Source organism: Synchiropus splendidus, chromosome 2 (assembly GCF_027744825.2).
Source record: "Synchiropus splendidus isolate RoL2022-P1 chromosome 2, RoL_Sspl_1.0, whole genome shotgun sequence".
NCBI classification, from domain to species: domain Eukaryota; kingdom Metazoa; phylum Chordata; class Actinopteri; order Syngnathiformes; family Callionymidae; genus Synchiropus; species Synchiropus splendidus.
The window spans coordinates 31903447-31920439 of NC_071335.1; the positions used below are offsets into that span (position 1 = coordinate 31903447).

General features: G+C 43.2%; 1 protein-coding gene across 2 annotated transcripts; it reads right to left on the bottom strand.

Moving 5' to 3' along the window:
• Window positions 1–4830: 4830 nt before the first annotated feature.
• LOC128753892 (stromal cell-derived factor 1-like) lies at window positions 4831–14590 on the bottom strand. 2 transcript variants are annotated; one of them, XM_053856060.1, is made up of 5 exons: window positions 14458–14590; window positions 12666–12783; window positions 8449–8532; window positions 6320–6408; window positions 4831–6213 (listed from the first exon to the last, which is right to left on the bottom strand). In XM_053856060.1, the coding sequence occupies exons 1-4, from the start codon at window positions 14522–14524 to the stop codon at window positions 6369–6371; spliced, it is 309 nt and encodes a 102-aa protein (XP_053712035.1). In that variant the 5' UTR covers window positions 14525–14590; the 3' UTR covers window positions 4831–6213; window positions 6320–6368. The 2 variants fall into 2 exon arrangements, with proteins under 2 accessions (XP_053712035.1, XP_053712034.1); XM_053856059.1 differs by having other exon boundaries at window positions 4831–6408.
• Between the last annotated feature and the right edge of the window lie 2403 nt (window positions 14591–16993).

The window sequence follows — 16993 nt, forward strand, 5'->3', positions numbered from 1 at the left end:
AGTTGTTCAAAGATGCACAGTCGGGATCACAGTGGATTACAGACAGCCTCCGACACCAAAATCCACCGGTGATTTGTTGTCCGGCGCGGCTATGGTTTGCGTCCCGCGTGATTCGAGTTGAAGGCTGCGGTGCGCTCAGCCATCTGTATTCATAATGCTAACAGAGGAGAGAAGGATATTCTCGCTCTCATAATTGAGTCCAGAACAAGGTGAGGTGAGTTCAGCCATGCAGAGTAATACACCAGGGTCAAACGTCAGGCTCAGGGGCCAAATCCGGCCCGCCACGTCATTTTATGTCGCCGGTGAGATCCGTCTTTTTATGAAGTCATTTAAAATGTACATGGAGTTTGAGGTCAACAATGGCTCACATTTTCTTTTTTAACTAAGCTTCATTCAACATTCCCCGTGTTGTCTAATGTCCTTTTATCTTGTCTTTCGTGTTGTGTGGGTCTGTGACTACACTTTTCCACTGACTAGTCCAGCTGTAAAACCAGAGTTCACCGTTGTTTTGTCGTGGTTACATTAGTTTCTCATGTCCACTCAGGGACTTCCTTCAGTTTCCCCTGGACAAGATTTATTACTCGCAAATGTCTCGTAAAATTAAATCCTACTGTATGGGGGAGTTTCCAACACCTCTTCTTGTTTGCTTTACGTATGTGGTCAAAAACCACACCATTTGTAACTTCAGCAGATTGAAACACTGTGTCGGTCAAACCACCTTCAGAAACATCTTGAACACGTCGGCCTCCTCCAGCGAGGCCCAGCCGAGTGAGGACACCATGGAAATCCTATAATCACTTCTGAATGTACCCATAAGGCAGAAACATCCAACTCTTATCCCCCTACCAGGAAAAAAAATAAAGATGCTGGTCGGCCTCCAGTCTCTCTCAGCTTCTCGGACCATCGTCTGAGCAGGTCAACTCTAGCGTGAAATGAATCTGCGTTACCTGCTTCTGCTTGATTAGAACTGACAGCCGTGCTGACTCCCTGCTGCTGCCAGGAGAAATGGACCTGTGTGAATCATCCTGAGGTCCTGCCGGAGCAGCCCCACCCCGAGCATATGGGCCCTGATCCTGCAGGCCGCCACGAGGGAAAAATATTCATCATACTTCTACCTCATTTATTTCCAATAAAAAGCAATTTAGTTGATTTTTTTCTGATTTATTTAGTTTTTTTTATGGCATTTATTCTTCAGGGCCGTTTACTTAGAATAATGGACATAATGGTTCCCTTGTATTATTGCTGACTCAACTATTTTTCTCCAGTTAACTATTGAACATTGTTATATGGTGTGCTATTTCCTCTTAGACTTATACAGTGGTACCTCGGTTCTCGACCACAATCCGTTCCAGACGGCCGTTCGAGAAGCGAATTGTCGATTTTCGATTTTTCCCATTACAATGAATGGAAAAAGAAATGATGCGTTCCAAGCCTTAAAATAGGCTTTTGTAGGAGTGAATGTAGAGTGTCTGCTGCAGGTGCGCTGTTCCTCTATGTGTGTGGCCGCTGCATGTGGGAGGGGTTGCTGAATGAGTGACGTCTCTCCAGAAGTGAAGAGGTGCCCGGTGCGTGTCCAGCTCTGAATGTGTGCTTCTGTGCAGTTTGGCTGTGACAAAGTCATAAACCAAGTCACGCTCTGTCCCAGACTCGCCTCATCCCTGTCCCAGCTCCAGGCCACAACAGGACATCAAACCCTGGAGTGTGCGCTCCAGCCTCGGAGGTGTGGAGAGTGACACTCTACCACGGTCCAGTGTGGAGACAGGAAAGGTTTTACACCTCAAGATGAAGAAAAAACAGTCAGTAAATGTAGCTAACGGGACACGTCTGCATACAGAGGCTGCGTTATACACAATAACAAAGCGCGTCGTGGCTCAGCTGATCGGTCCGTGCACGTTATGTTTTTTCCGGCTTTTTTGGGGGGCGTTCCAGTTGTGGATTTTTGTTCGAAATCAGAAGCAAAACAATCTCGCAATTTTTGTTCTGATTTGTTCGAAGTCCGGGACGTTCGAAAGCCGAGGTACCACTGTATATGACATTATCTTCCCTCCATTTTTTTCCAGAACTAAACTAATTTTTGCAGCTGCCCCAATACTGGGGTGTTCCTTAATCTTTACACGAGGGGAGGCCATCTTGGATTGTCCATGTGGGCATGGTGAGAGTTCATAAAACACATAGAGAAGGACTGAGACACCTGCATCATTTTCCTCCCCAACAAGGAGTTTTTTTTTGGAATGCGTGGTCTGAATTACACACACATATACACACGCATACACATACACATGCTTGTAGTTCTATCTTTGTGAGGACCGCTCATTGCCGCAATGCTTTACCACCCAAAAACATGGCTAACCTGAACCAGGACTCTGAACTAGACTTAAAAAGTTATTTTGACGTCTTCATCGTCAGATTGACGCTTGGGTTTGTGAGGTCCAGCCAAATGGTCCCCACTTAAACACAAGATCATCACAAGGAGGTTTGTCATGAATTGGTCCCCACAAGTCAGGATAAAGAGTTTTGTTTGTTGGTTTGTTTGTTAAATCTCCTCCTTTTATTGAAACATTTTCCAGAACTGGTGCCGCCAACGTTCCTCCTCAGCTCTCTCCCGCCAGCCCTCAGTTTAGCCCTGCTATGTGGAAAATGCTTATTGATAATGTCCTGGAATTATTCATGCAGCCTTTAAGTAGTTTTCATTATGCAACTCACAACACGAGTCACTTTTCGGTCAAAGGGTCTTTTAATATTTGACTGGGATTCTTGGTGAACCCTGAGGAGCGTGACGGTGAGATGGACGGTTTGTTGGGAAACTTCTCCTGACTGATGGAGGCAGCAGCCGCCAGTTTTCGTTTCCATCAAACTAATTCATCATGTCAGAGCTTGAGTGAGCGTCAACACCGACCCGCCCACGTCCCGATACGTCTACGGAGACATCGTACTTTCAAATCAGCGGCTGACCTCCGCGAGCTGCTGAGATTTAAATTGACTGGAAAAGGATGTATGTCAAATTTTCGTCAAGTATTTGTGGTTAATGGAAAACTGAAAATGTCAGGGTTAATAGCATTTTTTTTGTTGAATATGTTGTTGAAAATCACAGTCACTTCATGACGTGTTTTCTGTGTGTCTCTGGATCACACTGAAGTAATATAAAACCAGCAGAAACAGCCTCATTTAAACCAAAACATGAACTAGTGGACTTATTTCTCCAAACTTGATTTAAAACAGATGGGAAAATGAGTTTTAAACTGTTGGCAGGAGAGAATAAGCCACGTTCACATCCTCCAGCATAAGCTCCAAACTTAAAATTGTAATTGTTTTACGCCTCAAAATTCAATTGTATAAAGTGTCGCACCAGTGGGGCCTCGCAGGACAGTGGAGTAAGTGTCAAAGATATTCTGTGGTTTCAGGATTGAGCAATAATGCAACACGATGTAGAGACACAATTCGAAACACACCTGTCTCTTATCCTCACTGGCCCAAAGATGGACTGAAAAACTGGCAAATATCATTGAAAATCTAAAACCCTGTTGTTCTCTGACCCTGGAAAAGTGGAGCCCCGGAGCCACACGTGACACTGTGTTTGTGTGGCCCTCGAGAGGGTAAAATAAATGAGAAACTGTGAAACAAAACTACAGAAAAGGATGCAACCATCCCTGCCGTGACCTTAATATTGTTGCGTACTTTTTGATTTATTACCATTTTGATTGGGGCTGTCAATACATTTTTTTTAATCTCAATTAAACCCACTTTAACTTGAACATTTTATGAACTCAAGAGTGGCCATGAACGTCATGCCTTTAACATGTTTTTGAACCTTTTCAGATATTATTATTCAACACATTAGAAAACATCAACATGTTCTGATACACATTAAGGAAAATGTATGTAAAATCAAAATGTATTCTGTTGCTAGATATTTCCCCCCCATGTTTTCCCATTCAGGTTTTCTTTTCATTCTTTTTGTCTTCAAACCCAGACGCAGGTGTCTTTTTCCACCCTGCTTGCACTCTATTCTTCACCTCAACCTCGCTTCAGTACTCTATCTGACAGACCCCAAATACTAGAGTGCTACTCCCTGCATCCATCTTCTGCGCCTTCCTCTCGTTCTCCTATTTATTTCATATTGTTTCTACTGACTTTCATTCTCCCCAGCTCACAAAGTGGAGAAAGACGTACACAAAACTACATAAAAGGGCATTGAAAGTGCTTCCCTTCAAGTGTTTAAGGCTCATGCTACAAATTGTTGGATGTAGATTCCCACTTGTCCTTGTGATCTAAACTGCAGGCCTGAAACGTCCCGTCAGAATATTTGTACACACACAATGCAAGCTGCGGATACAAGTTAATTCCAACAGCTGCGTCCACTTCATTTGTTTCTGTTCACTTGTAGGGGTGAAGGAAAATCTGTCGGGTCGCACGCGGTTGAAGTCACGTAAATCTGTTTGGTCTCAGAGGCAACAGGATTAACACAGTGAAGTGAACAGTGAGCCGTGCATTAAGCTTTTCTAATGTGAAGCAACACCCGGATAGTGATAGCGTCCAACAGAGCCTCTTGGAGGAGGCTTTAATGTATGCGAGGCACAAGCCCCACGCAGTGTGGGGAGTGTCCAAATTAGAAGCACATGTTGGTCACTTGGATCTCCGCTCAAACATTTTGTTCTGTTTCGGATCAGTGGCTTTATTGACACCTCGTTCGTCAAACCTGGGGAAAGTTTATAAAAAGTGTCAGTCGGACTCTTGTGGGAGGACTGGACCACTTCCGGACTAATTTAACATCCGCAATGTTCTTTTTTTTTTGTTTTTTAGTTACTGTTTGAATCAAAGACAACAAAGGTATGGATTGAATGTCTCAAAATTTATTGTAACAAAAGTCTGTATATGAACATTTAAGAATATTACTTTCTTGATCTTCATTTAGTAGCTGCGTCCTACAGTAAGTTACACTGTTCGAAAGGCAATTAGTAAGATAATGCACCATAGAAAAATATATAAAAAAAAACACATTTAAAAAGACACATTTTGTAATAAAGTGGCTCAAATATATATTTATGTAAAAGACACGACGAACAAACCATTTTCTGCCACCACAGAGGATCCCTTCAGAACAGTTAAGCTGCTTTGTTACATTTTTATAGCTTTATTTCTTCCTACCAAGGACAGGTGTTGGATGAAGAACACTGCAGTAACAGCATGCAATATAACACAGTTGAATCCTGGTCCTTTTTACTCCGTTGCTTTTGTATTAATGATGATAGTCAATGATCATTTTCGCTGCGATGCTGGTGCCACAACAACATATTAGACTCATTAAAAACTCTGCACAGGCAGAAGAGGGGTGAAGTTCAAAATACACACTTTTAAAGCTGCTATTTATTAGAATAAATTAGTTGAAAGCAATAAGTAAGAAAAGAGAAAATGATTTGAGCCTTCTGTTTGACCACAAAAACGCGAGAAGACACACTTGGATACTGTATATTGGAGACAAAATGACTTCCAAAATGTGTGCACCAACTTTAAAATAATTATCTTATTTGTTGACATGTTTTTCCCTTTGCTTTGTTTTAAATATCCTCCTTTTTTCACTCATTTTAACGTGTCCACTCTGACTCACTCCCCCTCCCTGTCTTTGACATTATTTTAATCTGCCTAATCAGCTGTGGTAACATCCACTACAAAAGCAGCTCATGTTTGAATTCATATCAACCTGTTTTCAGAAATGACTACCACAAAAATTGATTTTTTCCCCCTCTTTTTTTCCTTTGTAACAATTTTATTTTGTTCTGATACAATGCTTGTGACGCACAGAAACAAACGTCGCCAGGCCTTTTCTCTCAAACTCAAACTTCCTCTGTGTCCCATTGAGTCCTTTTAACTTTAACTTAAATGATCAAGCTCAGTCCTGCTCTTCAACATCCATCAACAATCGCTCCCAGTGTCACAAGTGAAGTACACCATTTAAGAATCTAAATAAATCCTGAAATATTTTCTGCTGAGATCAGCATCACTGGCAGAAAAAAAAAAAAAAAAATCACACTCCATTGTGACACAAGTCTAAGACTATTGAGGTAACAACAACCCATCCCAGAATATAACTGGCTCTGAAACTTTATATTAAGTACATAGCACCATAATACCAGTGCTGGTTTATCACACCGTTGGGTGCTGTCCCCACGGCGCCCCCTCGCAGCGCAGCCCATCCCTGGAGGAGCAGCTCCACGTCTGGAGCACCGATGGAGGGACAAGAATCCACAGTTAGAGGAGGCGAAGTGCTGGTTCTGCAAGCGGCCCGGTGAGGTGGACAGTTACATACAGCGTGTCAACATACATCCATAGCAGTGATCGGGAGGTATAGAGTGGAGGTCAGGAAGGCGCCATTAGTCCTTCTTGCTGTTGCGTCTTCGGGACTTCTTCACCCTGGAAATGGAGTGACGGGTCATTAGGGAGGACAGGAAAATGGCGTGTTATTTCCTTAACAAAAAACTAATATGTGGATGACATAGCAGACACGTCTCCTCCGAGCGACACACTGGGAATTAAAAACAATGACGGCCTGTCATTTGAGGGGCGTCACCTCTCACTTCATCACGCTGGGATGCCGTCACCAGTGATCGATGGCGCGTCACAATTGATGATTTGGCACATATGCATGTTGTTTTTTTATCATTTAAATCAAGTATATGTTGAAGTACTCTAACTCTAATATTAACTTTCAATTTTACATTAATTTAACAGTGTTTTCCCCCCTATATTTTGTGTGTGTGTGTCGGGTTCAGGTTTTGTGCAAAGAACCCTCAGAGTCTGATGCTTTTTTTTGGAAACTCAGGTCATGCAGGCCTTGCGTCCTGAGCGCCCACCCACTCCCGCTGACACACACTCCTGCTTGTTCCCACGTATCGCCTGCAGCCCAATGAAACTTCCCCCAAATCCTTGAGCGTACAACACGTCCCTCTGCTGTCACTCTGATCTTCCTACACACAACATCATCTGCATCAATATTGCTCTCTTCGATTACTCAAAGGTTCCACGCCGAACAGCTCTGTAAACAATGACTATATTGTGCTTCATGAAGGAGACATGTTGCCTGTTAATAATCAGTGCCAGACATGTTGGGGCAATATTTTATGAGCGCATGATTTTAACAGCGCAGCTTCTGCAGGATTTTACTGGAAGAAAAAAAAGGCTGCACCATGAGAAAAACTGACTTCACAGAGCGTTTAGTTTACTTTTTTGTTGGTCATTAATATCAAAATTTACCATACAAGTGTGTCATTTATTATCTAAAATAAAGAATATACAAATAACAAGTAAACTTATATTTACAAAATCTTGTTTTTTTCAATGTATTTTGCCTTTTTTGCCTTCGCCTTGTTGCCAAGTTATATTCACATAGCTCATTAATGTCATTTTCTAGCCATCTCTCTTATTAGTTTCACATTGTTGTGTGTCGCACTGTTCAACATTGAATCAGAATCAGAATCAGAATCAAATTTATTGCCATGGTCAGTGGGGAGCCCACTGACTAGGAAAGTGCCTTGGAATAAAGTGAAAGACGGAGTCATAGCCCTGATGTTCATCAACTGATCTCGTGTGTAAGAACACGCAGATGTTCCATCAAAACACAAAAATAAACAAAATAACATGCACGGTAATTCCAGGCCAGCCTTCGTCGGCGCCATCTTGAATGAAGGATTGATCGCACAACATGCATCCATCATTGCTCGACTGAATCAGCAATATCCATAATAAAAAATAATGAGTCGAAGGGGCATTTCATTCATGATAGTTTCCACGAGACTGTCCCAGCTACCTAGGAAAAGAGGTGGTGGAAACAGGTTGCCAGTCCATCTCACGGTGCGCCAAGTCAGATGACCACTCACGCACGGTCTCGACACTACAATCGAGGGTCATCCATTAACCTGTGTGTTTTGGGGTTGTGGGAGGAAATAAGAGGGAACAAGGATGTGCTACTCTCTGAGCTGCCTCAAGTATTCAGCAATGGCATGGTGCTTCAGTCAGATCTTTAATACAAAACACCTGAATACATCTAATGGAATTCAAAGATTTTACAAGGAAGGGCTAGAGTAGCTACATTTTCTTGTTCATCTTGTCAACAAGTCAGCTTCAGCCTCAATTCAAGCGTTGAGTCGTACACCTGAATTGCTCTTTTATTTCCTATGTTTTCTGTTGCAAGGTCTCTGCACAATCTAAGGTCGGACTGACTCCCTCTGTGTCAGACGGGAGGTTATGAGAAAACCTAGCAGCCCAGAGATTTATCGAGAGTCTTCTTCAATGCAAATGATTTCACAGATAATAACTCACCCGCTTACATCAACCATGTCAACAGCTGCGCAGAGTAATCGTTGGCATAAAACTGAGATACTGCGGTGTGAAACTTGGGTTTGTTTTTCTTCACGGGCTCTCTGAAGTGCTGCGTTATTTCCGCGAGGGTCTTACTTGTTAATGGCGTTCTTCAGATACTGCTGCAGCCACTTGGTCTCAGGGTTGATGCAGACCTCTCTGTTGCTCTTCAGTTTGGCACTGCGGAGCACAAAAGAATAAGATCAGACGACAGAAATGTCCTGCCTATGATCTCAGAGTCAACAAAAAAATAGCTGATCCTGTTTTACAAGCCACTTTTCTACTCGACCGTCCTTTATCTGCACGGAGAAACCTGAAGCTTACGCAGGAAAGATGTTGAAGAAGCGACATCTTTGAGTCAAATCCAGACTCATGTGGTGTAAATCATGATCAAGAGCCTGCTCTGGAGGATGTTTCACCTCTCTAGCTGCTTCGCTGCCAGACATCTGGCCATAGTGAGTCTCATCAGTTGATACACGCACGAATATCGGGTATCGTAAAGCACAAACCGACTCACCAGGGTTGTCATAAAACATAGAGGCAGGTGGTAAATTTGCCCCCTCCCCTCTGTTATTGTTAGTGAAACCTCACCTGTCAAATGAAGGAACTTCAGAAACACAACCCTGACTGAAAACAGCCTCACATTTTACCTTTCAGAACGGAACAAATCTGTAATTCTATGTGTAAAATGTGGGTTCTCCCACTGTCCAAGACATTCGGCACCACAGAACCATGCCACTACACAGACCAGTGCTGAAGAAACTCCAGTATATTTCGGTGAACTCATCAAAGGCATGTGTTTGCTATTAACCAGAAGAACGGTCCTCACTTTCTTGAGTCCGACCACCAGTCGAATGTGAAATAAAAGTGAAGTTCGGATAAAAATCTGATGTGGCTGAAAGAGCTGAGCTCAGAATCACCTCGGCTAAGACCCATAAATCTCCGAACACTAACCCCGGAGGATTACTGCGCATAACAAACTGTCACCCTGCCGCCGGCTGGGAACCGTCAGAGGCAGAGTTTGTTGAAGAAAAAAGTGATCAAGCTGAGCTGGTTATAATCTATCGGACGCCGCTGTCGTGATTGTTTTATAATCAAACTAAATACTTCCTTTTCTTCATTGAGTGTGTGCTGTGGGACGGTGCCTCACTTCTGAACGCAGTGTGGGTGAAGCGAAGTGATGGGCGTAAGAACGTGCTCGGCAAATTCCAGGCTTGGATAGTCATCGAATGCTAACATGGCTTAGCTCACAGGTACAGGAGCGTTTCCAAAACAGCTTATCGCTCTTGGCGTTGCTGGAATTGTCTGTTCTGACTGTACCACTTACATTAAGGTACTCTGGGAATAGCATGTTTATTTTTTTCCTCAACATCTGGTCCTGCAGCACCGTCTCCTGCAAGTTCCCGGAAAACCAAACAGGTGCCGTCGCAAAACAAGAGCGTTTCAGTAGCCATCTTTCTTGGTGGGTTAGCACTCGCTCTGCTCTGAGTTTCTGATGGATGACACTGTGGAACATAGCACCGACCCTGTGGGCTGCTCCAGCAAAAAAGCCGAAAGAATGAACAGAAAATTCAACCATATATTGCCAGCTATCTGTCTTGTGGTCTGCTAGAATTTGATTTAAACCAAATTCCATACCAGAGGTGGGCAATGTACGGCCCAGGGGCTGCATGTAGTCCTTCGCCTGTATTTATGTGGCCCTCACGAGGTCAGAGCAAAAGTACTATGATTAGAGTTTTTAATACAACTCATTACTTATCTTTTTCTTTTTCAGAAGCTTATATTCCTATTTTCCTTCTGAAATAGATGTGAATATTAACAATATTTTTTTGGTCCTGAAAATAAAAGATATAGAAGAAAATATTAATAATATTTAAGTTATTCACCATTTGAAAAGTTCTTACTTTATTTATGATTTAGATTTCCAGAAAATAAATAATATATAGCATAATGGAAAGGCGCAATTACACTTTTCCCCTTTTATAATACTGTCAATTTCAGACTTGTATATTAGCCGCAGCCACTAAATTTAAGACGGAAAATAGATCTTGTTCATACATGAGCCGCACTGGTGTACAAACCGTGGGTGCAGTGGTGCTGTAGCAAGGTCAGTGGTGCACCCGGCTGAAAAACACTTCAAGAACACTTCTAGACTAGTTCTGGAAACGGTGTCCAGCATGGAGACTGACTCATGAAACTCTGTTGGGGACACATGTTTGTGAACAGCACATTTTGAGCGCTTTAAGGTAAATAAAACGCCATCAGTTTGATGTGACGAGTCTCAATATTTTGACAGCGTGACGCCTGTAATAATCCATATATTAGCCCTGTTGTTCAGAGGATTTGGGTTCAGACCGCGAGAAAAAAGCTGCTCACAAAATGTTTGTTTCATTTAAGATTCTTTCTCTTCTGCCACGCTACCTTGTTGCCCCTGTTGTTGGTCACAGGAAAGAATGAGGGCCTTTGGGAAAGTGCCCACCCCTGTTCCACGCTCTCACTGGCCACACAGTAGGATTAAACTGGGCGGATTTTGCCCACAGGCCTTGACTTTGACACACGATTATGTCTCTTCGATGAATACACTTTCAAGTGGACACACATTGACAGCATTATTTTATTTATTCCCCGAAGACCTGTGATGGATGTCTGCGATTATCAGTTATTTTCGTGTTCGTGTCAGTGATGTGTGGCGTGATGACGGACAGCCGGAGCAAATATTTATAAGAGGCACTGAACCGATGCGGCGCTGCGAGTTTTTGGAGGCATCAGCAGGGAGAACGGGAGGCAGCCTGTGAGGTCTGGCCCCTCCGAAACATGTGTACCTCGCACCTCGGTGGCAAAAGGTCATGTGTGAGAGTTAACAACTTAGAGCCGTAGCACCTCTAGTCGCTCTCCTCCCTCCATCACACAGCGCTGCAAATTAAACACAGCTCCCTCTCTACCACTCCTTCATCTCACTCCTCTGCTTCACTTGTTCCGCGCGGAATCCATCCAAAAAACGACTCCGTAATTGGACCCGTGTTTACGTTCCCCCCATGAAGTGTCCTCATCTTAGCCTCCCTTTATCTTCTATTTTAACAGGACTCGCCAGCTCATCCGCTCCCTTCTGTTTTTTGAAGTGTCCCCCTTCATCCTGTTTATCTGTCTGCCCGTCTGGATGGCCGACGGAAAGCTGGAACCCTAATTGACATGGCTGGAATTTGAAAGTTCCACAAGCAGCAGGTAGTAATTACTTCACAGCAAGTTAATACCAACAGCATGCGGGGACGATGGGGGGGATGACGGTGGGACAGTGTCGGGGGAAGAGGAGGATAGTGTTACTGCTGTTCTTTCATCTGTGGCAGCAGAGATATCACAGCGTTTCTCTCCTGCTGCTCAGCTGCTCCTTCCATAAATGACTTCTGCACTCCCCTGGCGTTTTTTCGGACCAAGGAAGCGAGAGTTAAAGACCGGGTCGGCGCCCTCTTTTGACCTTTCGCTGCTCTGTCCATCAATCACGGCGAAATCTTTGACAAATTCCTTACAGTCTTTTTCGACAGCAAACAAATAAGCCTGGTCATTTAGCTAATATGTTCCAGACCGCTGACATCACAATCAGTGCTGCAAGTCAGAACTAAGAAAACAAAGACGAAGAGAAACAAACACTCCGTCCCTCTGACCCTTATTTATCGCTTCATATCATCAGAGAGAGAGACGTTTCTATTCCCTTTTTTTAAGAAATAAAATGTGACAGAATGTGAGATATACAAGAGGATAAGCAGAGTGTGGACTAGCACTCTTCGCAGTAGGACACAAACCTTGGAGGGAAACAGCTTCTCACTTCTGACTTGCATTTAAATGCGCTGAATCTAAATTAAAGATCAACATTTCCAAGAACAACATCAAATCAGCAGGAAAACAATTTCATCAAATTGCTGTTTAACCACACGCTGCAGCTGCATTCGATTCTTCTCCTCCACTTGATCAACTTGTGGAAAGAGAACAGCCTTTTCTGTTTCAATGATCTCGTGGATGGAACATAGAAACGGAGGCTTGCACAACAACCCTTAAATATAAATGAAAAAAGCCTTCACTAAATCAGATTTAAGCTCAATATAGCTGTACTGAGGGAGCTCAGATAGTCGCCAGTATTGTTCCCTCCACTGGCTTCTTCAGAAACGCCACCACAAAGACCTTTGTTGTACCGTAGATGTACTCATCACGTGGAAATAGGCTCATAAAAATCGGACTCCTCCACTGTGTTTCATGAATCCATCTTCAGTCCTAAGTCTGTAAGTAAGTCTTTAAAAGGTGTTTTTAAAAGGTGTACTCACATGACTTGGAAGGGGCAGTTGGGCGTGTGGAGGAACTTGAGCTCTTTGATGGACCTCTGCGGAACCGTGTTGAGAGTGGAGCGACACCAGCAGCGCTCCACCAGACTGATGGGCTTTGCTGCAAATAAAAGAAAATATGAATAATATTCAAAATACAGGAACTTTATTAAAATAGCTGAAGCTTTTTTTTCACTGTATTTAAATAAACAACTGCATGATTTTAATAAATAAATTCAGCACATGAGTCTAAACATTTACAGACATAATTCGTGGTCTGATTTTATCTTCTTCTGTCGAGGGAATGTAGCTATAAAGAAACTCATTAAAAAGAGATTAGACAGAAGTTTTGCTTACAGCTCGCCAACATTTCAAACAGACCTCTCTAACATCACGAGGGCTCCCCAACATGCATGTTCCCCTCTTCCATGAAAGAGCGCTCAGATCAGCCAACATTCTCTGTGAAAGTCACCTCAAGTGCATTCTTAAAATGATTACAAGTCGCCCTTGTTCCCCTGCCGAGGTTTCGGGGGATCAGAGGACCCCAGATGCACAGGGAGTGTCGCTTGAAAACCCCAGGCATTTCTCTCTTTTTGTTGTGTAATGATGTGGAACTGTAAATATTTAGCTTCAACTGGCGCCTCGCACAAGTCACTCAGGATTTAATACTCAATATTAGAAACTGTTTCCACAAAATGTTGCGGAAACGTGCTCTTTTATGAGGTTCTGTTGCTGTTGTCAGGGGCAATCACTTCAAGCTTAAAAAAATAACTTTAATACATCATTTCCCCGGTCCATCGACTTCCGTCCTGACTGAGCCGCTGATGGTCCGATCGCTGATAAGCATCTTTTTAATCCAGCGCCAAATGTCGAGTCACAAATGGCTGAACCCCAGCTAATATCAGACTAATGATTCTCACCCATCCAGGCGGCTTTTCTCATGCAAACTAGGCCGGATCATTATTCAGCAGGCAGCGCCGGGGCTCCGAGCATCCAGCTCTATCACCGGCACTTTGTTTAGCCCTCATTACAAAGTAATTAAAAGAAAGCAAAGGGAAAGGCAAACACACTCGCACCAAACTTTATAAAGCCGTCAGAGGTCGCGCTGGCTGCTCAGCACGGGGCAGAGCGGCTCGGCTTGTACTCGACGGAGAACATATTGAGGGGTCACTCTGGCAACAGCACTTTACACAAATAACCTCTCCACACATATATACATATGTATTCAAATATGTTTATTTTAACAGATTTATGATGCATCACAGTTGATAAAAATGTTCAAATATTACCATGAATTATTTGTATAATTTATTTTAAAGAGTACAATAACAAAATTGGAAAATCATATACATACTTTCATATATTATTACTACTCAAAATACACACATTTGTACCTTGTATGGTTCAGTTAATAACCGCATTAAAAACAATAATAAAAGTCGCAAAAATGTGTTATAGCAAAAGCTGGATCCAAATCACGCCGGGAGTCATGAGATTTGGAGTTTGAAGGATGTTGAATTTAATACTAAAATATGATTATTGTTTAAATTGGTATTCCTAGAACACATTCTTGTATATTTAAATGTAGAATTGTTCTCTCTGTATTATTTAGAAATGTTAAAGCAAACACCTTCTGCAGCTTTGATGCATAAACTCCATGAAACTTCATGTTTTTCAGGTGTCATTCTATTTACTTCATCTGAATTTACATCACAGATCCCAGGAGGAAGATTTCCATTGACAGCATTCACAAAACCTGGATAAAAGAACATCCGTGTCGAAAGTTTGGACTCACCCTCAGATGTGGGTGCGTGTGTGAGCACAGCCAGCAGAGCCATCAGCACCAGCAGTTTGGCGTCCATGGTGGTGGTGGTGGGCTTCAGCACGGCTGCTGTCTCTGCTACAATCCAGGGCTCGACTGTGAGCGCCACCTCCGCTCAGCCTCCTGTTAAACCTTCACATGAGCGAGAGCGAGAGAGAGAGAGAGTGAGGAGGGAGGCTGGGAGTCCCACTTTCTCAGGAGGAAGGGGAGGAGGGAGAGGAGGCCAGTCAGCCGGGCAGACTTTCTCAATTGCAAATGTGCTGGCTGAGAATCAAGAGAGAAAGTCTGAGGGGAATTCTCTGCAATGATCTCTCACTCATTAGTCTTTTCCTTCGTTTAATCCTCTCATTTTCTTTGTCTTCCAACACCCTTTGACTCCTCCTGCCATCTGCCACACACTCTCACACAGAGGAGACTGACAGGAACCTCCTCCTGAAGCTTTATAAAACAGTCCACACGTTGTGTTTAGAATGAGCCGCAGAACAGCAGGTGATGAAACTAGATCTTCCCATCACCAGGTGAGGACTGAGATTTGTGACCATGATTCATTCCTTTGTATCATTCGTGGGGATGCTTGTCCCGGGGCCAGAGGAAGCCACATGCAGTGGGGGGTAAACCAACAAGCACGGGGAGGAGCAGCTTCACATGGAAAGGATCCAGGTGCCTCCAAGCAGGACTCAAACTACTGATGCTGCTGTTATTGGTGATCATAAGATCGAGATTCTCCTCCTGAGGGATCAAGACATCTCACTTCCCTACGTGTCTCGATTGTTTTAAAACTGAGTGTCGTCGGTTTGAAACAATCTGTTACATCGTGCAGTTTAGCCAATTCGAGTTTGGGGCCCCCCAGTGGTAATGGGGCTCTGAGCAGCTCCTTAGTTCAGTTAGGTGCCAAACTCATGACTTGGGGGCCAAATATGGCCCAGCAAAAATTCGATTTAATCTCATACAAATGGGTGTGTTTCTGTGCAACCAGGAGAAAAATAAGTGTATTTCTTGTGTTCTGATGCAGTTTTGGGATTGAATTTTGAAGCTGTGTAGAGCTGGAATTAGCCTTGAATAATCAAAAGGAAGGCTAATATTACATCCTATTTACACTTGTGTTTCTGTCAATATATAAAAAAAAATCTGACTTGTAGTGTGTTTTCCATTTTGGAATGAATGTGACACACCTGCAGTCCTTATCAAGAAGCAAAGCCACTTTTTAAGAACGGTTTGTCCAACTTTGATCCACTTTGGCGTGAAGCTTGTGTGAACGACACACACAAGCTTTAATCTTTTCTGACCAGTTGGCCCATTTTCTACAAGACAAATCACTGGTAACGCTTTAACATACTCGTCGATTTCAGAGTTCTGATTCCGAGGAGCAGCGACTGACATCATCAAATGACCTGCGGAGTGAAAAGTTGGAAGCTGACTTTGGTGTTTGCTTGTTGTCATACTGAGGCTAGAGTCGTCAGTGTGTGTTGTTGCTGGTCTCCCACATATTGGTGACTAAAACCAAACATTCAAACGTGACCTTGACGGGAGGGCGCTAAAGATAAACCTGCTGCCTTCAACAATGTTTCTCAACACTTCGCCATTAACAGCCTACTGTTATTGTTCTAAAAGGTTGGCTACTAGCTTCATGCTAGTTGATATGTTTTCAATAAACACATTTTATATGGTGTTCTACTTAAGAGATAAGAAGCACATGTTATCCATTTCTTCATTGCTGGGATGCTACTGCAGGTGGAATGTAAAGCCTTGTTCTTTTCATGTTTCCAGCGCTGTGTCTGACGCGCGGTTTGCTAACAGGACACAGATGTTGAGTTAGCGTTCAACTGTGTCTGGTTTCACTGCTGGACTCAGCAGCTGGTAAACTGAAACTGGTCCACATGCCAGGACTTGACACCCCTCATACCTCCCTCATCTGCACCAGCAGCCCCCACGGCCACCAGCACCTCCACTTGTAAAACCAAACTCTGCCCAAGTCTGGCTGCAGGGCTAAACACTTCCTTTCTAGTTTACCAGCTCTTTCCATCAGGGCGTGGTGGGCCAGAATCTTCCGCTTCTGTTGGCCAGACACAGATTTGTATACACCCCCCTCCCCCACCCCCTTCACCTCAGCCCAAGAGAATAATGTGAATATTTGATACATTTCTTATATGATGATCTTAACTCTGTTTATCCATACTAAGCACAATGCAAATGTGAGTGACTTGTTGCCGTAAAGAGAGGTTTTATTACAGTGTCATTAATTTATTGGGAAAAAAACTTCATATGGTTTTGTCATACATTCTCCCCGCCGAAGCTGTAAGTAGTCGATAAACCGCTAGACATTCCCTAGCCAGAGTGGGAAGTAATGAAAGGTCTGAAATACTATAGAAAGACATCATACCAATTTATTTTAAGTAACCCTCAACTTTGCACTAACAACTTAAGAGCTCCTGGAACTGTGAATTTCTCTTTTGTGAGATCAATAAAGTCTATCTTATCTTATCTCAAACACCCGCATCAGTTTCTCTGA